At 52.7% G+C, this 27,731-nt stretch overlaps 1 protein-coding gene across 1 annotated transcript in view; it reads right to left on the bottom strand.

Moving 5' to 3' along the window:
* Positions 1-27,731, bottom strand: part of COTL1 (coactosin like F-actin binding protein 1) — a 38,771-nt gene that overhangs the window by 7,412 nt on the left and 3,628 nt on the right. The window contains exon 3 of the mRNA XM_070612410.1: positions 7,494-7,651. Within this exon, the coding sequence (XP_070468511.1) occupies positions 7,494-7,651 (158 nt within the window). The remainder of the gene's footprint in view (positions 1-7,493; positions 7,652-27,731) is intronic.

Genomic DNA, 27,731 nt, shown 5'->3' on the forward strand with positions numbered 1-27,731 from the left:
GCGATTGAACTCACAGGCGCACACACACGCACGCCTTACACGACATGCACTCAACAGGTCAGTATCCAGCCACTGAAATTAGGAGAACTGCAAACATTTCTGAACTGCTGAAAGGACACACGGTGGACCTCTGCTAAAATTAATCATCTTTGTAGACACGCATCCCGGGGGCGAGGGCTCCGCGGGAACCAGCGGAAATAGCCGGGCGAAGCAGAGGATCGCGGCTGATCGTTATTTAGTCCCTGAATTCTGTCTGAACTAATTTTAAAAACCACAACACCTGGGATAAACCACCGTGAGGGAGAAAACGGAAAGCGTGGGGCTTTTTCCGGGAGGGAGGGTCAAAAGGCAGACCATCGAGGGACAAATAATGACAAGAGAAGGACAAGGGTGTGGAGAGACACACGGAAGGGAAGAGAAGGAGGGAGGAACACTCTGAAAGAATGAGATGCAAAGGGAGCGGGCAGCCTTCAGCCGCCACGAGCAACGTGGGGCACGCGTTCCACCCACGCCAGCTGTCTGGACCCGGCGTTCCGGGCTCCTCGGGTGAAGACCTGCACGTGTTCTAACCCGGTGTCCTCGCACCGTGGAAACCGGACGCTGGGGACAGTGTCGGGAACCACTGCATGAGGCGCCAGGAGGCCAGCTGCTGATGGGTCGCCTGGCAGGTGCCGTGCCAAGGCCGACTGGCCCAGGGCTGCGACCCGTCAGGGGCTTAGTGAGAGGCACCCAGGCCACTGCCCACTGGGCAGAGCTCCTGGCTCGTAAAAGCTGCTTCCATTTCCGGGCCAGGCTCGGGGTGTGGGGGCCCCTCTTTCTCGGTCTCACCTCTAGGAGCTGGAGCGCAGAGCCAGCCACAGGGCTCTACTGCCCGCCCCACCGCTACCGTGGGCTGCGATCCCGCCATCGGGCTCCTGCCTCAACCCTCCCCTTGGCTTCAGGACTCGTCCCTCCAAGCCTCAGTTTCCTCATCTGGGTCTTGGGGGCATTGACAGCACCTGGCCAGACACCCAGCCCCACGGCTCCTAGGCTGCTCATGGCCTTCGCTGTGTAACCAGGTGGTTTGTGTCTTAAACGTAAACATGAGCAACGCAGGGCCCCCGTGCCCGAATCCAGGCCCGGGTGAGAAGCACCAGTACAGAAGCCCCTTTCTGCCTCTGAGAAGAAGGAAGGGCCTTTCCACGAGCCAGGGCCGGGAAGGGGCGCAAACACTCCCCGAGAAGACAAACAGCAGAAAGCCCCTGGAGAGCCACAGGTGTCTCCACTTGGTGCTGGAGTGCCAGGCCTTCTTTACGAGGGGGAGCAGCGGCCCCGTAAATCTCCCGCCAGGGAGGTGCAGGGCTCTCCCAGCTGACCCTCCCAGCTCTCGCTTCTGCTTTCTGTTGCGACAAAAGCAGAGCCTCTGGAAATTCCAACTCACCCCCAAACCCCTCCCTGAGTGCGACTGGCTTCCACAATTAAATCAACCCAAAGAACGGTTATTAAACGTTTACTAGCTTCTGTCCAGGAATACACAAAGAACAAGACACAGTCCAGAGCCTCTGTGAACAGATTTGTTTCTTCGCTTTTCAGCACCTGTTTTTCTTTTAGGCATGAGGAATACTACGTAATAAAGCAGCCACGGTCTCTGCTGTCAAGACTACTTTCCAGCATCACTTGATTATAATTTACGGAATCTGAAGATTAATAGAAACACAGATAAAGGAGCAATTCATTCCGATTCAGGCTGGCAGGAGAATGGGATAAAGAATCAGGGTTTTGAAGGATGAATAGGAGTTCATCAGTCACCAAAATGGAGAAACCCTTTTCATATTCTTTGCTTTTCTTTAATCCTTCCAACAGCTCTATGAAAATGTACACTCCCTTTTTCATAACTGAAAACAGATTCTAGAGATAAAGTTACTTGCTCTAGGTCCTAAAGCTAAGAGTTGATGGAGCTGGAATATCAACTTGGGTCTTGCTCCCCCTAGGCCCATGGTCTTTTCCATTTGCCTCAGCTGTGATGATGTTCAGTTTCCAGTTTAACAAAAAGAAAAGGTTCTACCATTAAGGAAGATTGAGAACCAATAAGTTTAAAAATAAATGTAAAAGCTTTGCTTCCTGCAGAACTTCTCAGAGCCTTTAACGTGCCCACTGCAACATGAATCTACAAAAGTAGACTTTCCACAATGCAGGTGGCTCAGAACACTTTGCCTGGTGCTGGAGGACTTTGGGAAACGTGGAGAGGGGTGAAGAGACTGAGTCGGGGGCTGGACAGGCTGGGCTGCAGGCAGAGCAGCGCTGGGACCTGGAGCAAGTCACCCAACTTCCTCAGGCCCCAGGCCCCTCATCTATAAAATGGAGCTGATGACAGAACTGGCCTGGTGGTGAAGAACAAATGATTTTAATATGCAGAAAGGGCTTAAAAGTGCCAGGCACACAGTGGGGGCACAAACTCCCGTTGCTGATATTAGTGCCACGTGGTACACGAGTGACCCTCCGGGAGGAGGGTTGGGTACATCTGGTCCCGGCTCTGGGGTGGGAGGAGGTCCAGGATGGAAGCCGCCCCGGCTCCTGGGGTTCAGAAGCTGTCAGAAGGCACACCGAGCTGGCCGTCCCACCCCATCACTGAAACGTCGGTCCTCCCCTACTCCGCTGCCTCCTGGAGGAACACTCTGCCCTTCGCTGTCCCCAGGCTGAAAGCTGAGAGGTTCCCTCTGGCTACTTGGCTCTGTGACCATTCAGATGATGTTAAAAAATAAAAGGACCACGTGACCAGACCCGTTCTGCAAGGCGAGCACAATGCACCCCTGGCTGAGTCTGCTCTAAATCAGGACGGCCCAGCCTGGTGCGGGCAGGTCTCCAGCGGGGGTGACTGCATTGTCGCCGTAATCCCACAGAGGCGCCGGGACAAGGGGACGGGGGCTCTGTCCCAGGGAGCAGTCCGGCACCTCCGAGCGGCAGATGACGGCTGCCACGAAGCAGCCATGCGTGCTGTCCACTCGGCACATTCCCTGGGCCCAGGTCCACGGTCACCACGGCCCCGCCCCTGCCGCCCACCGCGTGCCGGCCTGGGGCTCCTTCCGTCTTGTTTCCCGCAGACGCAGCCACAGCCACGGCTCAGTGTCTCCGCCTGGCTCTGGACCCAGACGATAGAGACCCAGCGTCGAAGCTCCTGACCCCTCCAGGTCCAGCCCCGGACCTGCTGCTTATTAGCCAAGGGTTCAGGACAAGTCCTCTCCCTGCTCTGGGCCTCAGTTTCCCCAAATGCTCATGCACCTGGGAGGCAGGTGAGGGCACTTGTTGAAGTCAGCGCTGGCAAGGGCGGGGGCTGTGTTGCTGATGGGTGTGACTTGGTCCAGGGCACTTGTAAGACCATTAGGCAACGTGGATCTACAAGATTCACACCCGGTCACTCAATACGTGGACCCAGCACCTCCTAAGGAAATAGTCCACAGGCAAAAAAGCGGTGCAGTGCGGTGCTGTCTACAGGGAAACCTGACCAGACCAACGACCAGACTCAGTTCTCTTCCAAGCCCTTCCTCTCAACTTGCTCATTCATCCCCACAACAACCCCAAGAAGCAGACACCACATTACCCCTGTTTTAGACCTCAGGGGACTGAGGCCCAGAGAGGGTAAGCAAGTGCCCAAGGCCACACAGTGAGCGCTGGAGCTGAAACCTGAACCCTCGCCATCTGGCTCAGAAGCTACACTCCACTGCATTGCACTGTCTCTTTGTCTGACAAAGAACAAGGTTTCTTTAAAGGTAAGATACCGTCATAAACAAAGTACCCCATTTAAAAAACAAGAAAAAATTTCAGCACGTGTCAAAACAGAATATGACACAGCAAGTCAACTCACCGAACTTGTTTTATAAATGGGGAAACCGAGGCCCAGAAGGGGAGAGAGACTCGCCCACAGTCAGGGAGGCGGCATCAAGAGCCACCCTTCTGGACTGCAGTGTCTCCACATCCATTTACATGCTCTACGTTTCACACAGAGTAAAGGATGTGGGTTATGTTGCTTTCATTGCCATAAAAGCTAAGAGTCTATTAACAGTCTGAAACCAGAAGTCAATCCACTTATTCTCCACGTGGAAACTGTAGTAAAAGGCAGCTGGAGAAGGGGTCCAGTGCCCAAGGCATGGAGCCCACAATGGCCCATCTGGAAGGCCCCTTAACGAACATCTGGTCCAAGTCCTCGTTAAACGGAGGGAAAAGCTGACACAGGGCCAGGTTCAGCATGATTTTAGTGACTGTCAAAAGACACCGTTATGCCCTCATAATTGACCCTTTGTTACTTAAATGTATCTGTAGCTGTAGAATAAAGGTGAGGTCTTGTAACAGCTCCAGATAATAAATCTTTCTAAATGCAGAGGTAGAAAATGCAAAAGGTAATGGTCAAAATACTACCTTGCACCTGCAGTTCAAGATGGTGTCCCAGCCTTTTCACCTACCGGCATCCCTTTCTTTTAACAACTGGGATCACGCTGCAGCTGCCAATCACGAAGCCCCGCCTCCCTGCCCCACAGGATGTACACGTGACCTAAACTGGGCCAATCAGGGCCCTGGTAAGGGAATGATTGACTCAGGGAGGAGGGCTCTCTCCTCCCCGAGGATCAACACCCAGAAGAACCACCGGAGCCTGAACCATTTCTCCTGCTGCACAAAGAGGCCGCCTGAGGCCAAACCCACGAAAATGGAGATGAAAAGAAGATTCTGCTTGAGCCCTTGATCCAGCCACACCTAAAGCTGGAAACCCCTGTACTTTCCAGTTCAGAGATCCAGGCAATTCCTGTTTCTGTTTCAACGTTATTTGAGCTTGTAAACAAATGAATTATAACCGATACTCCCATGGAAGGTCCCCACCAAAGAATCATATTTCCCAAGGTCACCCTCAGTCACTGGCCCGCTTAACCAAATTGAGAAGAGTTCTAGATTTAAAAGGAACTCTGCAGACTGCTGATGGGTACAGGGTTTCCTTTGGGGGTGATGAAAAAGTGCTGGACCTGGACAAGTGGGATGATGGCACAACACTGTGGATGTGCTTCCGGCCATGGAACTGTACACTTTAAAATGGCTAAAGTGACAAATTTTATGTTATTGTATTCTGCCAGAACTTTAAAAACGGAAAGGAAAAAGGAGCTTTGCAGAGATTTGAAAGGCTGGCCACCCCCACCGGACACATCCCGGCAAATATTCCCTCCCAATGTCCCCCTTTCTCCTGGCCACGTCCGGGCTGACCAGCAGAGGAGGACTAAGCGTGGACCGTAAAATTCAATAGGAGACCTTTGGCCACGGAACATGCATTCCTTTGCATTTTCTATTCTGCTGCCACAAGGGAGACCTCTAAAAGCTGGTTAACCATTAAAAGCCACACTGGCCTGGAGAAAAATAGCCCGCAGGGTTGAGGAGGTGGCCTCGCAAAGCCAGGGTGTCAGTGGTGACAGGGTGCAGACACAGAGCTGCCCGGTAATGCTGATGTCGATGGGAAGTGAATGACATCACTCAGCATTTGCTCTGTGCAGGCGCTGGGCTTGGAAGGTAATCTGACACCCAGACCTCGTTAAACCGGTCACCACTCCGGTTAACTCTGGAACCCCACCTCTTCGAATGTATTCTAAAGAAATAAACCAGCAGAAAAGAGAGAGGAGCGGCAGAGAGTAAAATGTTGGTTGGAACATTATTTATAAAAATAAAACTTTGGGGCCAGCCCAATGGCATAGTGGTTAAGTTTGCATGCTCCACTTCAGTACCCCAGGGTTCGCAGGTTCAGATCCTGGGCATGGACCTACACACCGCTCATCAAGCCATGCTATGGCAGCATCCCACATACAAAATAGAGGAAGATTGGCACAGATGTTAGCTCAGTGACAATCTCCCTCAAGCAAAAAGAAGAAGACTGGCAAGATGTTAGCTCAGGGCCAATCTTCTTCAACAGAAAAAAAATAAAATAAAACCTGGCAGCAACTCAAGAGGCCAACAACGGGGGAACATTTAGGACATTACAGTGCACTTGTGAAATAGGACACTCAGCCACCAGCAAAACGTTTATCACAAAGTCTCTGCAGCCACATAATTTATGAAATTATGCTAAGTAAAACAGAGAGAAACGAAGCCAAGCAGAGCGTGACTTGCAGGCTGTGGCTGCGGGAATGCTCAGAGGTGGGTGAGCTCGCCCACGGAGCTGGGAGGGAGGATGGAAAACAGGCTGTGATAATGGAATGATAGGAATTTTTTTCTTTCCTATTACTATTTTTTAAATAAAAGTTTTATCGGGAGACCATTTTAGATTTACAGAAAAGGTGCAGAGACAGTAGCAAGAATTCCCACACACCCCACAGGCTGTCTTCACAATTGTTAACGCCGTAAGATACTGTGGTACCTTTGTCACAACTAAGGAGCCAACGTGGGAACGCTACTGTTAACTAAACTCCAGATTTCACTGCGATTTCCCTAGTCTTTCCATTCTAGGATTCAATCCAGGATTCCACGTTGCATTCAGGCTAGTTTTGTGTGTGTGCATTTTGTTTTAGTTTTTCATAGCGCGATGGCTTTGAGTATATTCGCACATATGTGCGACCATCACCATGGTCAATTTTAGAGTATTTCCATCACCTTCAAAGAAACCCCGTACCCAGTAGCTGCCACCTTCCAACGCTGGGTTTTGCAAAATGGAGAACCTTTGACAAGGAGACAACTCTCCCTCACGTCCCTTCCCCTGGGTGATCTTTCTGGAATTCAGATTTTCTTTTCTCAGCATGACCCCATGCCGTAGCCCCAAAGGAACCACCTTGGAGATTTCTGACAGTGTCAATTTTTGTTGTCTAGGATAGAAAAAAGCCTTTAAAATAGAGAGGTCTACAAGTAGAAGTGTTCAGGAGCTCAGAGACGAAACCAAGGGTACACCCACCTTCCCCTCTTTCCTTCCAGTCTAATGGCGCTGGGGAAGAAGTCAGCCGTGGCCAGTGCCCAGCTCCCCAGCCCAGGTGTCTGTGGCATTGGTGACACAGCCTTTGTCATTCTACAGCCACCAACATCATAACACCCCCACTGGCCCTCATAAAGTTGGACATAAGGTTGACATCTATTCATTCAACAAGCATTACGAGTACCTACTGTGTGCCAGGCACTGCTCACAGAGGGCACACGTGAATTCTTCCACTGGGTCCTCACGGCCACCACTGGAAGTCCATCATCGTTCAACTTTGTGTTGACCGCCATTTTGGCTGTCCCTCCCGCCCCCTTCTCCATGAACTGCCTGCCTCCCCTCAAAGGGAGACTCCCAGCATCCCTCAGGTGATGGGCAGGACCACAGACACAGCTACCTGCTGCCCAGCCCACCCCCTGAGAACAGTTCTACTAACAGGTCAGCCGCGGCTCTAGTGGTCCAGGGACGGAGCACATTCAAAGTCACATCTAAGTCACAGATGCAGGAGTCGAGCCCAGCCCTCTCACCCTGCCGGATGGTGACCGTGCGTGACCCCCAACCCAGGAGAACAGGAGACAGTCACCTGCACCACCTCTTTCACCAGCGTCTTGTCGGTGCCGGTTTTGGCTCGCTGCAGCCCGCTGACGTTCTCGCCGATCCACGTGATGAGGGCAAACTTGGACCTCTTGCTCATGGCGTCCCCGGTGGTGAAACGCACGAAGGCAAACAGCCGGATGTCATCTGCAGCCAACAGCAAAGAAAGGGCGCGGTGCTCGGTTAAAACACCCCCAGACTGCGAGTCCCCGAGGAGGGGCCGGGGGCCGCGAGTGCGCCCGGAGGGCAGGGCAGGGGCGCAACCCTGACCTTGCCACGGTCCCTCCCTGAATCCCGACACCACCACCGCGGGCTCTCACGCCCGTGTCACAGATGGAGATGAGGTTCAGAGAGGTCACGGGACCCCCTCCAGGCCACACAGGCAGCTGGAGGCCATGCTGGGATTCGAACCCAGGCCTCTGGCTGCTCCACCTGTGACCCTCCCCTCCCCTCCCGTCACACGGTCAAGGCTCAAATTCTGGGTCTTAGTTAGGGAGCAGAAGTCTGTCACTTCTTATCCCCAATCGCTGAGGCCCTCCCTGGAACGCAAAAGCCCCACAGGGGAGAGATGGGACCCAGGCTGGGGGAGGGTGGGGGGAGGAGCAGAGACCCGGCCCTTATTTGGGCCCGGGTACAGATCCACGCCCACGGGCACGACCAGGTTATGCTACACAGGCCAATAAGGAAGTCTGAATCTTTTTCCATTGAGCGTGTTATGCTTGTTATATTGTCATATATTCATTTTTATTAAAATGACGCTGGGGGCTATTTTGTTCCCTTGATCTACATTTAAGTCTGTTTGATGACCAAGATCCTTGCTATCGTCACTTTAGAATCTCTCCCGCCGTCTGCCATGCTGAGCTCCCCGTCCTCCTCTGCTCTGCGTTACCAAAATGTCATGTGACATTCCTCAGTTTGTAAAGTGACCTGTGCGTCTGTGTGTGTGTGTGTGCGAGCGTGTGTCCCACGAGGACAGACAAGGGTTCCTCCGCCTCAGCACTCCTGACGTTTGGGGCTGGGTCACTCTTTGTGGGGCAGCCACCCTGTGTGTTGTAGGACGTTGAGCTGCATCCCTAGCCGCCACACACTAGATGCCAGCATCACACCCCCCGCCCCACTTATGACAACCAAAAACGTCTCCAGACATTGCCCATTGTCCCTTCGGGGGCAGAATTGCGCCCCCGCTGAGAGTCAATTTCTAGACATAGTTTGTATCCCCACTTTGTGTTTTCCACCAAAATTCTGTGCTCTCATTGAGGAAATCACATATCCTCACTCAGCCTAATTCCTAAATATCTCATATTCTAATTGCAACTATCAGTGAGATCTCATTGCAACCCCTAGCAGGTGATGGGTGGCGCACGTGGACACGGCCGGATGGGGGTCATTCATCTTGTACTTGCTGCTTTGCTCGGTTAGCTCTTACGGTCTCGACGGCCTTTGGGATTTCTCAGGTACCCAATGACACCGCAGGGCAGCACTTCGCAAACATTCCTGTGTATCTGAGTCGCTTGGGAATCCTGCTAAATGCAGATTCTGACTCAGCACGTCTAGGATGGGGCTCTGGGGTCTGCATTTCTAACTAGCTCCCAGGTGAGGCTGATGACGCTGCTCAAAGAACCACATATTGAGGTTTTAAGATTTCTTTTTTTTAAATCAAGGTGCCTTTCTTCCTAGAATCTTTCTAGGCGCCTCCATGCCAAAACCCATCCAATGTGGAAGTTTACACTGAGACCCCAGACCACCAGCCCAGTGAGTGTGACGGAGACACAGTGTGGAGCTGGTGAGGTCCACTGCCTGGCCAGGACCTCAAAGCCTGAGCACATCCTGGACGGCAAGCTCCAGCGTCTGATGGGCGACCATCTGTCCCAGGGGAGCGGAGAAACGGTTCTCAAACTCTACAGTCCAGGCCAGGGGACTCCCCACACGCATTTCTTAAAGGAAACAGACACTGACCACCATTCACACTGATACAGCACTCTCTTATAAAACATGTGTATCTTTGATGGTCTCATTTGGTCTTCACAAGGATGCTGTGAGGTGGGCAATGGGGGGCCACCATGGTGACCTTCATTAACATCCAAATTGCCACTTGATAGAGGAGGCCAGAGGCTGTGTGATGTGCCCTAGGTTATGACAATGACAAAGCCAAGAGTGGGGACATCGTGGGTGTGTCTGCCCAGCCCCTCATGGTTTGGGGAACTGCCCCCACCCAGCCACGGGAGTCTGGTGGGCGTGCATCACGGGACCTGACCATGGGGTCAGTGGGTGACAGACAGTGGACACAGAGAAGAAACGATGGTCTCAGAGATGCTTCAGAACAAATCGACAGGGCTTGGTGACCGACTGGCATGGGAAGGACAGAAAGAGTCCAGGGGACTTCCACACGGGGGTACAAACTCCATCTCTTACTCCCCAAGGACTCTGACTTAATCCCCAAACATCTGAGCCTCAGCTGCCTCATCTGTAAAATGGGGTGACTTTTTTTTGTCCTTCCCACTTTTTTTCTTTATTGAGGTAAAAGTCACATAACATAAAATTCACCATTTTAACTATTTTATAGAGTACAATTCAGTGGCATTTAGTACATTCACAATGTCGTGCAACCATCACCACTACCTAATTCCAGAACCTTTTCATCACCCCAGCCAGAAACCCCACACCCCACACCCCCCAGCATCACTCCCCACCCCCACCCCCCAGCCCTAAGCAGCCACTAATCTGCTCTCTGTCTCTGAATTTGCCTGTTCTGGACATTTCACACAGTTGGAGTCCCACACTATGTGGTCTTTTGTGTCTGACTTCTTCCACTCAGCATGTTTTCGAGGTTCACCCACATTGTAGCGTGATTAGGACCTCATTCCTTTTATGGCTGAAGAATATCCCATTGTGTGGATATGCCACATTCTGTCCATTCACTCATCTGCTGATGGACATTCGGGATGTTTCCAAACTGGGGAGAGTTTATACGTCCCTCACGAGTTGAAGGTGAGAATTAAATATGAACACCGTGAAACCCACCTGGCCCATCCTGGTACACCCTTCTCCCCGAAGCTGCAGCCGCAGGGCGGAGCCGCCAGGTGGGTGGTGAGCACAGGAAATGAGGTTGATGGGACGGAGGAACTGAAATTCACGGCGGGGGGGCCAGGGCAGCTGGAGCGCTGGGGGAGAAGCCCTGTGGCTCAGAGCCCTCCCCAGCACTCAGGGCCGTGTCCGGGAAGCCAGAGCACTGTCTTGCATGGTGTCATTGGAGGAAAAGGAAAACCAGCACCAAAGTGTTTAATTAAATCGCTGCCTGGACCTGAGGGGGAGGCGGGGCCACACATCGGATGCCTCCCGACTTGAGGCAACACAAGCCCAAAAAAATAGCCATCTGTTTCCATGGCAACCACTCTACTTCCCACTCCACATTGGTCAGTGTGGCATTTGGGTTCCTGTGATGGCATTTAGATCCCAAGCGCCCCAAGGCTGGCCAAAGCCCCCACGTGGGAAAGTTGCAAACCGTGTGTCCCAAGTACCGGCCCAGACCTGGCACAAGATAGATGCACGATAAGGCACACCCCCCACCTCCAAGGACACGGGGAGCCTGGCCCTTGAGGACCTTCCAGAACCGCACGCTGATGTCATCTAAGGTATCACGGCAGGAGGGCCTGTCTTCCCGGGTGGCTGTTTGGTGCTTATCTGACAATGGTCTGGCCAACAAGATTGCTGACGTCTTTGAAAATCCAAGAGTCACGTTATGCTTACAAATGTTTACCGCTCGAGATTTGGCACGACATGGAAACGTCAGCTGAGTCTGAGATGAAAACCTTGTTAGTCTGGGCAACATTTTCATAGCTGCCCACGCAGACCTGAAGCCCCTCTCTCCCCGACTCGTCCTGACGGAGGTTCCAAGCCCATTTTGACCTCAAACCGGTCCGTGCAGGAGGGAGTTCTAGTTCTTACTGGCTGGTTGGGCTGCCTTCCCTCCCCAGAACCAACCAGACAGACCAAACACAAACGCACACGTGGGTGTATCCACCGAAAAGCACAGCCAGACCTCATCCTAGATGTACACGTGCGTATATGTGTATACACATACACATAAGTAGCATGTGCATGTGCGTGCATGTGTGTGTGCATGTCGTGCATGTGTGTGTGCACGCGTACACTACGACAGCAACACTGGTCAGAAGAAGGTTGGTACGTGAGGTTGCTGTCACTCCATGGTTCTACTCGGTCCCCAATGGGGCCACGGCACATCTTTTCAGACTGCGACAGAGGAGCTGAGGGTGCCCTGTGGATGACCCCAGCAGGGGAAGCCAGCCGCCTGGACCTTCCCCGAACGCTCGCACCAGGAGACAGACCCCCGACCTCCTCTGAGAGGCCAGCCCAGCTGCTCCTTCGGCCCTTTGCCCTCCACCTTCTGCTCCACCACGTCCAGGTTAAAGTCCAAGTTCCAGAATCGATTAGAAGCTCAGCCCCACTGCGTCCCAGCTCTGTCACCTAGACCAGATTCCCGACTGTCTCTGAGCCTCAGTTTCCACATCTGCAAAATGGGTCCAATACCGACCTCACTGGGTGGTTGTGAGGATTAAATGAAAACATCACATGTGGAAGGCTTGGGTGATGGGGATGGTCACTGTTTTCCTATCCTCATCTCTCCCATGAAGCTGCCCTCGGAGGTCCCCAGTGGCCTCCTAACAGCCAAACCCAACGGACAGCCCCCCTGCCCTCTACCTTCCTTGCTGGCTTTCTGTGTCCACCAACCTTACGCTCACTCCTCAGTCATTTAGTCACTCGTTCCATGAGTATTTCTTGAGGACCTACTATGTGTCGAGCACAGTGGTCAGCACTGGGAGTACAGATTAGACCAGCGAGGGACTTGATGATGACAGAGGCCGGTGGTTTTTGAGCGCTTACAATGTGCCAGGCACTTACACGCATCTGCACATTTCTTCATCCCAACCTCTCTGTGAGGTCAGCTCTGCTCACGATCCCATTTTACAAATGAAGAAACTGGGGCTCAGAGAGGCGCAGTGATGAGGAACCAGGCAACGTTTCCCTGCCCGGTGGAGAACTGGTCAAGTCTAGAGCAGCAGTTCTCAAAGTGCGGTCCTCGGGCCAGCAGCATGAGCGTCACCCAGGAACTCACGGGAATTCAGAGACTCTGGGAATGGGGCCTGGAAACCGAGTTTGAACAAGCCCCGAGGGCGATTCTGATGCCTCCAAAGCTTGAGAACCACTGACCGAGAGAAAGAGGCGAGAAGAAGAGGAAACGATGGGGCTTTCAGCACGGAAAGCTCGCTCCACCCCTGGCAGGGAAAGGGCAAGACGAAAGGTCTCAGCCGAAAAGCTGAAGTGCTCAGGGCTCAGCCCCCACCCCTTCCTCCTCGCCCACACCCCTTTCATTTTAAGGAACTCATCATGTAGAGGGGCTTCCGGTATGGCCTGGCTTCTCAACAGTATAATTTACAGAATTCGAGGGATCTAGGCATGGTTCCTGCGCATCTCACCACCAAAGACCACCGGGACTGGCCCCCAGGGGGTCTCCCTCCACCCAAAATCCCAGGGCCCAGGAAAGAGCAGAGCGGTATTTAGAAAAAGAGCTACTGAACTTGGCCCTGGGTTTCAGGTAGTTCTTTCTGTTGCCTCTAGATCATCCATTTGACATAAGCCATCATTCACCAGGATTTCTAGTGCATCATAAAATGACGCAGGGCCCCATCCCAGGGGAGACGTCACCAATGACAAAGCAAAGTCAGGAGCGCCGTCCCTGAGGACGGTCAACACCTCTGTGCGTGGCCTTCTGGCCGGTGCCATGGGCTCAAAGCCCAGGTTGCCTGCACGCTAGGTGCTCCCGATTCAGGGACTGTGGACAGCCCCTCCTTCCCGCCCACTGAGAGTCTTGTCCATGAAAAGACGGTCCTCACACGGTGTTAATAAAACGCCGTCCACAAAGAAACTTGACCCTTTGGTTGACCTGTGAAGCGTCATCACAGGCCAATGGAGGTTTATCATGTGGAAAAGCCTCTGGACCAGGCCATCCCACCAGCCGTCAGGACCCCTCAGGACCTAGAAGCCCCAGGCAGGGCCCTTGGTTCAATGTCCTGTTCCTCTCTTCAGGGCTCCTCATCCGCATTTCCTAAGTCAGTGAATTCACAGCAATGAGTCATCACACGTGAAGTCCCGGGGATGTTCCCGGCACAGAGTAAGCGCTCAGAGACACTGGCTGTGTCGTGTAGCGTTCTCTCCTCTGCAGCCTGTCCTCCTCTGGCTCTGCTCCTACACCCCTCTAACACCCGGCATTTCCCTCCTTCTCTCCCATCCATTGCCTTTGCCACCCTCACCTCCTCCCCGTCTGCGTCTCTCCCTCCACCTCTCCTCACCTCTCCGCGCACTCCGTCTCAGGCTAGAAAGGAAGGATTTAGGAAGAGAGAGAGGGAAGGCAGGAGGACCGAGGGGGCGATGCTGAGCAGTCATAGCAAGGGCACAAGGGAGGGAACAGAATGACACAGAGGGAGAGAGGACCACAAAAGGGCAGGGGCAGAGGGATAAAGGAAAAAGGGGGGATTCAGACTTCTCTAGAATCACCAAGCCCACCAGGACGAGCTGCTCTGATATTCTCCCAAAAACCACGAACAGCACCTAACCCCCCTACCCGCCCCGTCCCTCCCACCCGGACCTGAAATCTGCCAAGGTTCACGTAACCACAGAGCGGCTGATTCTGACCAGGCCCGCCCAGCACTCTCCCCAGGGTGACCCAGCACAGGATCCACGTTGCTCAGGGCCCCCACCTCCTCCCAGAAGGGATCCTAGTCTTCCCCACTGCCTGCCCCCAAAGCAGTCCTGGCTGGAGACGGACCAAACCCTGAGGAGACTGAGGATCCCCGACGGGCCAAGTAGCACGCAACTGTCACATGCTTGTGCAAATGCCTTGAACGATTTTTTTCTTTACACACAAAACACATACTAGATGTAGAATAATTATAAGTACAAATAAGCAGAAATAATTGCCTCACCACCTAAGGAACCCTAAGTGAACACTCAAAGTCACACCTAAGTAAACTGTTGGGCACATGTCCCTCTAATGGTTTTAGCTACTTTCCTATCTATGCAGTTCTTGTTCCACCCCCAGCGCCAGACACAGAGTGGGCACCCGATGCCCATCTGCGGCAACAGAAAGAAAAAGCAGAGAGAGCTCAGCATTTCGTAACTTCCACCCAACACTGAACTTCAGAGCAAGACAAAAGAAAGGAGGAAGAGGAGGGGAGGAAATTGCCCCAGAGCAAGACATGATTGCAGCCCGCTAGAAGCTGACCTTACCTTATATAGACTCCCTAAGAAGTTATGCAAACAAGGGTCAGCAAGGAAGAAAACAACCACACACCAAAAAGCTGAGCTGTCAGCTTCCACTAGCGAGCTCGCTGAGCGAATGAAAGGAAATGGAAAGAATTCTAACATCCTGCCGCCAGCCTGGGGCAAGGGGACAACTGGACAGTGGCCACGGCAGGGCTGGCTCCCAGCGGGCTGCTAATGGGGGAGCCCAGGCAGCGACAAGACCAGGACTTTGGAAGGGGAAAATGTCCTCTCTCGGACACAGAGGACGGAGGGCTGTGGGGGGGTCCCGGGAGGGGCACGGAGGCCTGAGGCCAAAAGGAGGCGGGGTCCTCCCTTGAAGTGGGAGCTGTCCTCATTGAAAAGCCCGATGTCACTGGCTGTCTCTGTCTCAGTGACTTTTATTGCCTGCCCTGATTGGTAAGACAAACAACAAAAAACCCTCCTGTCCCACTCAAAACAATTTTAGCAAGTATTAAAAAGTATAAAAAATAAAGAAAACTCATCATGCCAGGAATGAAAGCCCTATCTACATTGTGGGTTCTTCCCCATAGAGGATGAATGCGTATTTCTTGTATGTACATGATCTCGGCTGGATGGACACCTACGGACATGTACATCATCTCCATTTTCGATCCCACTGGAGATCCAGTTTGATACTCTGCTCCGCCCAGTCCTCAAAGTAGTGGAGTCTCAAATGATTAATGAATTTTCATTAAATGCCAAATGACCCAGCTTTCCTAGTTTGGCAGAGAACACAAGAAAATGGAGTACAGGACAGCCAGAGGAAAGAAGGCGGGTGACTATGACCGTGGGACCCCCAGGGACTGAGCAGATCTGGGTGCACAAATTATTAAGGACAGCTAAAGGTTTTCCCCCATGACAAAGCACCAGGATTTTTTTTAAATGGTTACTTTTACTTCCTTAAATGGCAGTCAGTGTGTTACACCCAACTCCATCTGACTCAGAGAACAGGGGAGACAACCAGTTCCTGGAGGTTCTGAGCACACTACCACAGCACCCACAATGAGATGTTCCGCAGCCACGGAGGACTCAGGACCCATTTGCCTGAGCGCTGAATGCGCCCCTGGTATGCACTGCTCTGCATTCTTGTAGCTGCTTTTTATCGTTTTGCTGTTTCTTCTGTTGTTGTCAGTTAGTCATTTGACAAACACTTGTTGACAATCTGTGATTCAGGGACTTTGCTGAGTAAGACACAATCCCTACCCTCAAGAAATACACAATCCAGCCTGGCAAACAAAAACGAAGAGCATGAACATAATGAAGTTAGTGATACAGCAGGGAGTTTATCACAGGGCCAATGGAAACGTCAAACAATGCAGGAAATTAACTCTGCCTGGAGGGTGGTGATCAAGGCAAGCTTCACAGAGGAGGTGATGCTTGCTCTTGGTCTTGAAGGATGACTCAGAGTTCTTCCAGCGAACAGGGTACAGACAAAGGGGGCTCCTGTTAACAACCTGAGGGATAGATTCTGGCAGAACTCCACAGACAAAAGCAACAGCTTCTGCAGGCAACTTCAAAATGCCTCCCTCCACCAGACCTTCTCTCTGTTTCTGACTTGCCACAGGCCAGAGGGGCATATAATTGACTTATTATTATTTTTCATAAAATAAGAGTTTAAAGGCTCAGAATGAGTTCCCGAGGGCTGCTCCAGCCTGCTCCTCCCTGCTCCAGGAGGCAGGAATCTTGTTCTCCATTCTATCTCAAGCGGGAATGAAGGGCCCCTGGCCACCTGTCTCAGCCGCTCGGAGGCTTTTCAGGCCCCAGGTCTCAGCTGTGTTCTGTTCCGTGGGTGATGCTATCTCTTAAGAATAAAACCAATGCCCTTCCCGGATTTTCAAGGTGTGGCTTCCTCCCACAGGGAGCAAGAATGAATAGACAGGCAGAAATGATCAGATGCAGGCAGATAACGACCGACTGGTCCGCACAGACCTGCCCTTTAAGTAAAAGCATGTGGGAAGGGCAGACCCACAGCCCGAGGCTGCTCAGCCAGCGCCACCTCCATACTGTGGGGGGATGGGGGGGGTGTGCTCTTCTCTGCACGTTCCCATCACCAAGCGCAGCACCGCAGAGGAGCAGAGCCAGCTCAACCTCAGTGGCCCGAGAGAGCCAGGAGGCCGGGGCCACAGCCAGCTCGGCCTCTCTCCACCGTGTGACCACAGCCAAGTGGCTTCCCCCTCTCTGCCCCAGAGCCCCTGGCGGGGGGTGGGGAGGGAACAGAACCACAGGTGGTCTCCATGCCTGTGGCTGTTAACACGCTGACAGCTGACTCATTTTCCTCTTTAAGTGATTTCCTTACTCATTAACCCACCAGAACATCCAAGACAGAATCTCCACTCTTCTTAAGTACTTACGTCTGACACAAGGGTTTAGGGCAATGAAATACATCCCGGGCACCAGTCCGCTGCCAGGCTCTGCCCTGAGAGAGGGCAGCACAGCCGTGACCACGGCGCTGGGTCTCTGGATGTCGATCCCCATCAGGATGCGCTGGCGGGGGAGAGCCCTCAGCACTGGCCCGGCACAAAGCGGGCACTAAGAAGCGATCGCTGACCCCAAGGCCCAGGACCGCACAAACGTTACAGAGCACGTGGAGGTAGCGGGGAAATGGGAGCACGCATGACCAAGTCCACGCGGGAGCATGCGGGGCAGGCGGGCCCAGTGCATCTGCGGGCCAGTGGTGGGGGAGGGGAAAGGCAGGTCTGACATGGAGGGAAAAGGGACAGAACTAAAAACACTGGCCTGGGAATTGGCCACAAAAAGGGCCAAGGTCCTATTCTAGAAGGTGGCAGAACCAAAGAGTGGATATAAAACGCATGCTGTTCAAGTAAAATCCGGAGTCCCCACCACGGCTCGTGAGGCCCGCCCGCCGACTCTGGGCCCTGCCCGCCGCCGGCCCCGCCTCCCCGCACACAGGTGCATTTCTGTCCTCCCGCTCGCCCCTTTTCTTCTTCACATTTTAAAAACTGAGACAGCATTAACATACCGTACAGTGTTCCCCCTTTAAGTGTACAACTCATTGGTTTTAAGTATATTCACAAGGTTGTGCACCCACCACCAGTGTCTCATTCCAGAACATCTGCTCACCCCAAAAGGAGGCCTCATACCCACCAGCAGTCACTCCTCATCCGCTGTCCACACTCCTGACAACCACTCATCTGCTTTCCACTTTCGAGGATTTGCTTGTTCTGGAAACGTCATATGAATGGAATCACACAATACAGGGCCTTTTCATAACTGGCTTCTCTCACGGGGCACAATATTTTCAAGGCTCATCCATGCTGTGGCATGTGTCAGTATTTCGTTCCTTTTCACGACTAAATACTATTCCACTGTAGGGCTAGATCACATTTTCTCTCTCCCTTCATCACTTGATAGACATCTGGGTGATTTCCACTTTTTAGCTGTTACGAATAATGCTGAACGTGAACATTCGTGTACAAATTTTTGTGTGGACATGTGTTTTCATTTCTCTTGGGATTGCGAGGCTTAACCTCTCCAGGAACTACCTGTTTTCCACAGCGGCTGCCCCATTTTCCTTTCCCACCAGCAGTGCGCGAGGGTTCCGACTCCACATCCTCACCAGCCCCTGTCATCACAGCCTCTTAGTGCATTGAAGCGATATCTCACTGTCGTTTGAGCTGTGTCTCCCTAATGGCTAATGATGTTGAGCATCTTTTCATGTGTTTCTTGGCCATTTGTATATCTTCTTTGAAGAAATGTCCATTCAACTCCCTTGCCCATTTTTCAATTGGGTTGTCTTGCTATTATTGAGTTGGAAGAGCTCTTTATATATTCTGGACACTAGACCATTATCAGATACCCGCCTTGAGAGCCTTCCCATTGGCTGGGCCCACTCCTCACCCAGGTACCCGCACGTCCGGCTCCTGGTTCAGGTCTTGCCTTGGGGTCACCTCCCTTTAGGCCTCCCCTGAGCACCCTGGCTAACGGCTGCCTCCCTGCAGCCCATGCCCAGCTCGTCTGTCACCTGTCCCCACACTCCCGCAGAATGGAGGCTCTGCCACTTGGCTCCCTCAACTTCCCCACGTCCAGAGCGCCTGGCACATCGTGGGTCCTCGATGTATATGTGTTGGATGAACGAGTAATTACGAGTCACTGAAGAAGAAAGCAAGTTACTCTCCCAGAATCAGACACGCCGCCAAATCAAGAGCAGAGCGAGCGGCATCCCGGTTCAGGGCTGCAAGAGCTCGCGGGAGTGAACACAGACCCCCCCTCTGTGGGGCAGGGGCTCACCCAGGGCCGCCCGGAGCCTGGCTCCCGCCCTCCCCCCCAGAAGCCGCAGCGTGACCCGCAGGGGCCCCTGGCCTGCCCCGGGCAGCAGCTTCCTTTCTTTGCAAACCATGAACAATACACTCCAATCTACAGTCAGGGGAGAATTATAGCCAAAAAAGGGAAGAAAACTACTTCCAGGTCAGATCGGATGACCTCCAAGGGACATCCTTTCAGACAAAAGTAACAAAACCAGAATTTCACCCTGGGAAGGACAGAGGCGTCTGAATTACGGTGTCGCTCCCCGGAGACCAGCACAGGTTTTCCACTTCAGCGAAGGCAGAAAACTCGCTCTGAGCTGCGCATTCCCACAACGTGTCACCCGCCAGAGGCACGGGCCTTAGTCTGTCCCTTAGCATTCAAGAACAGAGCTTGTGGAAAGTTCTTAAGACAGGAGTTCTCATGACCAGGAAAATTTTTTTTTTCCTTTTTATCGTCTCTAGATCAGATGGTGGGTGTTAACTAACCCTACGGTGGTAGTCATTTCACAATTCACACAAATCAAACCACATGCTGTACACCTTAAACTTATACAGGGATGTACGTCAATTATTTCTCAATAAAACTGGGGGTAAGAAAGACAGAAGAGCTTGCCTGTGATCTTCCTTCCTTTCAAAGGAATTTCAGTTCTAAGGGTCGGGAAGCAGCAGTGCCAGGAGTCGGGGCCAGAAGCGCAGGCACCAGGCAAGGAACACAGCTCAGCCTCTGTGCAACCTTGGGCCAGTGCCTTCACGTCTCTGAGCCTCAGTTTCCCCATCTATAAAATGGGAATAACAGGGCCGACCACACTGGGTCACAGTGTAGATTAAATGAAGTCATGATTAGATGTCTATGGCAGACGAAACAAAGGCCCTGAAAGATGTCTGCGCCCTAATCTGTGGAACCTGGGACTATGTGACCTGACACGGCAAAAGGGACTTTGCAGGTGTGATTAAATTAAGGATCCCGACGTGGGGAGATGATCCTGGATGATGCTGGTGGGTCCAACGTCATCACAAGCATCCTCAAAGCAGGCAGTGGGAGACGGGAGAGTCAGAAGCAGAGATGCACCGTGAGAAGGACTCAACCTGCCATTGCTGGCCTCGAAGATGCAGGAAGGGGCCATGAGCCAAGGGATGCAGGGGTCTCTAGAAGCCGGAAAAGGCGAGGAACAGACCTCCCCTGGAGCCTCTAGAAGGAACCAGCCCTGCCGACACCTGGATTTCAGCCCCATGAGACTGATTTTGGACTTCTGGCCTCCGGACTGTAAGACGATAACATTATGTTGTTTTAAGGCATTTAAGGTCCAAGTTCGTGGTCACTTGTTACAGCAGCCACAGGAAATTCACACGATGACCTCAGCACAATGCCCGGCACAATAAAGGCCCAGTGGTCACCATTATTTTTCTGAAGTGCTATTATTACCTATTATGGGCAAGGAAGCTTACAGAAATGCATAGAAGATAAATGCACAAGGAAAAATGAGATAAACTACGTCCAGAACGAAAACAGGATCTAAGGCAGGTTAATCTCAAAATGCACTGATGAAATAAAATACGAAATGTGGAGGTGCATCCCGACCTGCAGACACAGGCCTCCGGGGATCTGCCCCTGCTGAGGCCACGGAGCCGAATCTGAAAAGCCACACAGCCAAGCAGGGGCTCCGGGGCGGGAGACCTGGGTCAGAAGCCCATGGGGGCGGGGGCATCGGCCAGGGAACCTGGGGGCCTGCAGACCCTCTGCACAGGCCGGCAGAGGGGAGAGCGGGCCTTCCAGGGGAAAGCTCAGCTCCCAGACATCTGGGGACTGTGGTTTGTGCATCTGCTCCACCATCGTCTGAACGGCAGGTGCTGCCCCGGGTGCTGACGGAACAGCAGAGACTCAAACAGAGCAGAACTCTGCCCCCGCGGAGCTCAGCCTCCAGCAGGGGAGGCGGACGACAAACCGACACGTGAATGCTCCTGCACATAATAACTTGGGGAACCCGTAGGTGATACAGCCCACGACTTGGGCCCACACAAGGGAGTGACACACCCAAGGGACCGGCTGACCATGAGGGGTGGGGATTCTCCACCCAGGATACCACCTCCAGAAAGACAAAGTCCCTCTTTCCAGGACCTCGCCATGGAATGGAAGAAACAGACACGCACACAACCACCGCACCGTGTGGTGAGCATCACAAAGGCGAGGAGGGCATCTGAGCGGAGGGGACATTTACAGTGGGCCTTGACGGATGTATAGAAGTCCTCCAGGAACTCAGCACAGATGAGGACAGTGCAGGAAGAGGGGAGACTGTCCACAAGTCAGGAAGAAGGGGGAGGGCAGGGCAGCGCCGTGCAGGGAACAAGCGGGGAGCCTCCCACACAGGTCTGGGTTCCAAGTCCAGTTTTTCCGCTTACTGTGCCATCTCAAGCAAGTGGCTTTTGACTCTCCAAAGAAATCATCAGATGCCTCATCAGTAAAATGGGGATAATTCCTATTGCAGGTGTCACTGTGCTCATGACTCCCTCCCGGAGAAGGAAAATCAGAGGAGCCGACACACGCAAAGCGCCACACGGTGCCTGGCACTCGGGCAGCCACGAGGTCAGAATCATCCATGTTGGGACGCACATCGGAGGGGTTAACTGGCGAGCATCTGTCCTAAAGGGCAGCCCAAGTCATCTCTGAGCTTCTGGACCTGATGGGCAAAAGCTCCCAAAGGTTCCTAAGGGGAGAGGGGCTGATGCAACCTGGTGCAAAGCTCAGAAGCCACCTGTGGCCTGGACTGCAAGTTCACCGAGGCCACAGAAAGGGCCCACTCAGCCCTCGGCGAAGGGTATGGCACACAGTAGGCCCTCAAGAAAGAGGGAGAGGGAAAGCTGAGGTCAAGGGCGGAGCCCTAGGGAACACCCACACTTATGGGGCAGGAAGGGAAAGCAGAACCGGCAGCAGGAAGCGAGAACGAGAGATGAGAGACATAAAAGGAGAAGTGAGTGAGCCTGGCGGGGCAGAAGCAGGGGGAGGGGAAACCATTTTCCAGTAAGCGGAGGTCACTGACAAACGCTGGGGGGAGGCAAAGCGGAATCAAGACAAAGACACAGCCGCTAGATTTGGCACCCAGAAGATTACTAAAGACCCATGGATGCGGTTCCACGCTCGGGGTGTGGGGGGAGAGCAGCACGGAAGGGGGTGAAGAAAGGATGGAGATGAGGAGGTGGAGAGAACATCTCTGCAATCCACAAGCAACACTTTCTTTTTTTTTCTGAGGAAGATTAGCCCTGAGCTAACATCTTCCGCCATCCTCCTTTTTTTTTGCTGAGGAAGAATGGCCCTGAGCTAACATCTGTGCCCATCTTCCTCTACTTTATATGTGGGACGCCTACCACAGCATGGCTTGCCAAGTGGTGCCATGTCCGCACCCGGGATCCAAACTGGTGAACCCCGGGCCGCTGAAGCGGAATGTGTGCACTTTGCTGCACCACCGGGCTGGCAACACTTTCAAACAGCGTGCGTTAACTCCGAAGGATTTTCAAGGAGCACATACTCAATTCAATTAACTACTTGAACACTTTTTCTGAACAAGAGGCACCCTTCTCACCAGGAAGATGGACGTCCAGTAACCCTCCCATGGGAGACGTGGCCACAAACTCAAACGCAAACACCAACATCAAGAGGCAGTCCAAAACATCTGTCACAAAGCCCGTGCATCTTATGACACAAAGAAGCCACGCGATGCGACTCAGGACCTCCAGCAAGAGATGTGCAGGAAAAGAAGGCCTGGGGAGACTGGAGACTGTACAACACTGTGAAGGGGATGGCTCAACAGCCCTTCAGGGTACCACTTACAAACCATAACCCAACATTGCTCCTGGAGCAAAGCAGATGCTCAATTAATGTTTGTTGATTGCATGACTGACAGACTGTTCAGCAGTTTACATTGTACAAAGCACTGTTACAGATTTAAAGCTTCTTTCTGACCCTCATATTCCCTGAGACACACTACACAATTTCTTTCTCTCTCTTATCACTCAAATTTCTGAAATCCATACAAGTTTGTGCAGGTAGAAGAAAAAATCCACGCACAGAAGGGCATGATAATAGACCGCCAATTGCGTGTGTGTCGTAAAGCTACCCACACAGAGGCCACGGACAGCAAGTGTGTTTGTCTCTTCTGCATCCCATCCCTCTTCGCCTGGTAATGGCAAACATTCTCTCCTTGAACCAACTCTCCTCAGGCTCTTCTCAGCTCGCTTTCAAGTAGGTCTCAACTTTTGGGCTTCCGTGTTCATCTCTGCATTATCCGATTTAGCAAGAATCCTGCTAAGTCAGTTTAGCCACCATCCCTCATGCTCCGTGTCTGATCGCCCTCAATATCTGATCGGGTTCCTCATCCTCCACCATCCTCCAGGTGACGTCTGAACCCCTGGCCCGCCGTCAGCAAGAACCCTGTGAGGTCAGCGTACCAGAAGCCCCCTTGCCCCGACACGTCCTCTTGTAATTTCCATGCACTGACCCCTCCCCTTGCTCCTTGACCGTAAATGCCCCCTTTTCCCTGTTGTATTCAGAGTTGAGCCCAATCTCTCTCCCTTGTTGCAAAACCCCATTGTTTGGCCCTACACTTGTCACGACAGTTCCCCTGAATAAAGCCTGCCTTATCGTTCTTTGACAAGTGTCAGGATGAATAACTTTTTCCTCAACAGTAAACACACCCCCATTTTCCCTGGGAACCATCCCACTGCCACTCTCAGTCCCTGGTAGGGCTGACCCCAGCCCAGGCCTCTGCTGATGCATTTTGTCATGCATCCTGGAGCAGAACAGACCAGAGAAGGGAGTTGTGAGAGAGAAGGCGAGTACACAGTCAAGGAGGGCCTCTTTCCATCCCTTTCTTAAACATCTATGCCAAGTGGTTGGGCAGCCTCTCCTGACATACCTCTTATGATGGAGGTCTCACTACCTCTAGTGACAGCCCATCCTAACTTGAGGACAGCTTTTCCTCAGGTGAACTCAAGTCTATCCCTGAAATTTCTACCGTTTAGTCTCCTGCCGCGTGGGGTCGGGGTTGGGGTAGGAACACTGAAGAAGTCCACACCCTCCACGACAGCCCTTCGAACATCTGAAGACAACACTCATGTCCCCCTTGGGGGGAGGCGTCTCTCTAAGTTAAGTACGCTCAATTTCCTCAGTCAGTTCTCACAGGAGAGGTTTTGAATTCCTTTCCCAACGTGGATTCTCCTCTCTTAGCCTGTCCCAGCTGTTTACCCTGAGGCCTATGGCCAGGATTCTTTTAGATGGAAGCGATAAAGAACCCGCTCAAGCTGGCTTAAAAAAAAATTTTTTTAATTGGTTCATGAAAGCAAACAGCCTAAAGAGAGAGCTTCAGGCGTGGCTGGATCCAAGAGTTTAAGTCATGTCATCTGGTCTCCAGCCCCATCTTTGGCTCTGTTCCTGAGTTCTCAGACAGGTGCTCTCTCCAAATGGGAGACGGGTCCACAAGCTCCAAGCCTTCATTATGCTTACAGGTCTTAATCCCAGAGAAGGACAGAAGGACCCTTTCCCAACGACTCCATCCAAAGTCTCAGGGATAAAGGTGATTGGCTTGACTTGAGTCACATGGGTGCAACCCTGAACCAATCAGCTAACAGAGGGGATGGCTTACTCTGATTGGCCAGGTTTGGGTCATGTGCCCTTCCAGTGGGAGGGGTAGAGTCAGCCCCACTGGAAGTACGTTGGCTGAGCAGCACTATTAGAAAGGAGAGGAAGTTCCCCCAAAGGATGGATGCTGAACAGACAAGAACATCAAACCCCACATCTCTCTGTGAGTGACGTTTTGAGCTGAACACTCCAGGCTCACCAGAGCATCATGAGAATATCATCTGCACCCAGACCATCATTCAGCCAACATCACGGGGCATCTACCCCAAATCAAGCTTCATGCTGACACTGCCCTCAGTGAATGCATCTTTTCTGGTAACCACCCCACACATCAAGTTTATTTCAACCTATGCACTGACGTGCAACACCTTCCAAGAAGGTGCTGCATTAACAATAACCACATGTATTGAGCACTGACACTACACCAGGCACGGCCCCACAGGTTTATACGTATCACGTCAATTTATCCTCACAACAACCCTGTGCATATGTGCAATCCTTATCCGCATCTTACAGACAAGGAAACAGAGAACCTGGGAGACTTGCCCAAGGTCACACAGCACAGCACAGCTACAAGTCAAGGCAGACACCCTGGCTCCGCCATCAATACTTATAACTGGACAGCTCCAAAATCTGTACCGACAGAAAACTGGATTCATTCCCAGATGCCTGGATTCTTCCCAAAATAAAAGTGCTTGCAACAGAGTACTTTGGGGTCCATCAATAAATGATCGGAGAAACAATGTTACATTTATATGAGAGAACGTCATGTAGCCATTCTAAAAGCTGGGCGATGACAATAAAACATCAGCTCCATGAGGACAGGGGCCTTCGCGGCTTCTAGATTCACCCTCCATGCCCAGATCAGTACCCTGCAGAGTAGCCATTCGCATACACTGGAGGAAGGCAGGAAAGAGAATGAAGGAACAAACTTCTGAGCGGGAAAACTCTATCTGAACTGGATCTGGTTTTGATTCTCTCCTTTTTGCTTAGTCTTCCTTCCTGAATATCCTACAAGGAACACGTATTACTTGTAAGGTGCAAAAACAAAACATGATGTCACAGGCAGCCCGAGCCACCACCTCGTCACATGGACCTGATCTGGTAGCCTTTCTGCTGCGATCGGAGAGATCCATGTCACATCAGTCTGGCAAACGGCTCCTTCCCCGTGGCCTCTGCCAGCTGAGCCCTGGCTCCTCCTGCCCCCACCCCGTCCCCGGCTCTGTCAGGGGAACCAGAGACGCTCCAGCACCGCTCGGTACCCATTTCCTCCCCATCATCTCTTCACCCTCCCACCTACCTGGCGCTCTGGGACCACACACTCTACTTCTGCATCTGGGAATTACATCCCACCAATGAGATGGCAACCGCGGTAACTAACATTTACAGAGCGCTTACTTCATCCTTGGCCCCGTGGACTTGTTTCCTTAATCCTCCTAATGACCACATTATAGTGGAAGGATGAGCAGGTAGGTAAATCACCTGCTCCAGGTCACATGACCAGCGAGTATTGAACTCAGGCTGTCCGATGCCGCCCAAACCTTCAACCACTGTGCTAACAACCTCTCACCATGTACTGATCACCTACTGCATGCAGACCTGGGCCAAGGGTCTAATGCGTGCCCACATGGGGCCAAATGCCTAATGCATGCCAGCCTGGGGTTGAGCACGCCCTGTGGGCTAACCTGAGGTTGAGTGCCTACTGTGTGCTGAGCTGGGGCACACACTGAAAGCTGCAAAACAGAAAGCACGCTGTCATCACAGGCACTCTAAGAGTACATGTAATGATATGAAAGCAACAGGAACGACAGCCAACGTGCATGGGGGCCCGTGCTCTCATTTTAGACAGATTAGCTCAGTCAGCCCTCCCAGTCACCCTCAGAGGTAGCGCTGTCGGGATCCCCACTTTACAGACCAGAAAACGGCGGCACAGAGGAAGGGACATCCTTGCCCAAGGCCACACAGCGAGCAAGAGGCAGAGTTGGGAGGTGAACCTAGAGCTTTTCTGATTCCAAAGTGCCCTGGCTGTTGACATAAGGGATCACAGGAGGCTGGGCGGGTGGCTGACTCCTGGATGGGCTAAGATGGGGAAGAGGAATTCCACCTGGAAGGAACCTCCAAAGTGAAGGCCCCAAGGCTGGGAGTGTTACAGTGTCAGGGTGTGGGGAGCCACTGGGAGGAGATGTGGGTGGGGACAAACTCACTGGAACGCCAATCAGACAGGCTGTGCTTAATTCAGTGGGCAGAGGGGAGCCATGGAAGGTTAATGAGCAGAGAAGGCACTTGATTAGAGATGTGCTTTAGCAGGAGTTACTCCAGCAACGGGGGGTAGAATGGACGTAAGACAAGCAACGTCAAGGGCTAAGAGACCTGCAATAAAGGGCTAGGGGGTGAGGGGCAAGGGACCTGTTTTTGGTTTGCCCCTCTTCTGGAAGCAGCATGCCCCCCCACCCTTCTCTCAGAAAGCCACCCTCCCCTACTCTGTCTCCTCCTTTGGGTGGGGCTGCCCCTCCCCCACTCCAGGGTGGGCACTGGTCCAGGCCTAGCCAGCCGGGGTCCCAGTGACCAGTTCAGGACGGGCACATGAGCCCAGCCAGGCCAAGGACTGTCTGTCAGTCTGGAGACTTCCGCTGAAATCACTGGCAGAGGATCCCTCTCTCCATCGGGATGGCTCTGCCCACGTCCTGGAAGCCGGGGCGGTCAGTGGCCATCTGTATCACCACTCAGGGAGAACCTGCCCTCTGGCCCCAGAACAGCGAGAGCGGAGGAAGGCAGAGCCAGGAGACAGAGGAGGGGCCTTCGAGTGTGGGCAGCCTCACCTGTGCCTCGTACTTCCCCTGGACTCTCCAACCAGGGGAGCGACAGGCTGATTGTTTGCTTAAGCTAATCTGCACTGGGCTCCTCCCACTGCACCTGCAAGATCGCCGACATCCCACTGGGACGGAGTAAAGGGCAGGAAGCGAGAGTGGAGGCGGTGATGGAGCAGTCAGCC

The sequence above is a fragment of the Equus przewalskii genome, chromosome 3, assembly GCF_037783145.1.
Source record: "Equus przewalskii isolate Varuska chromosome 3, EquPr2, whole genome shotgun sequence".
In the NCBI taxonomy this organism is placed as follows: Eukaryota; Metazoa; Chordata; class Mammalia; order Perissodactyla; family Equidae; genus Equus; species Equus przewalskii.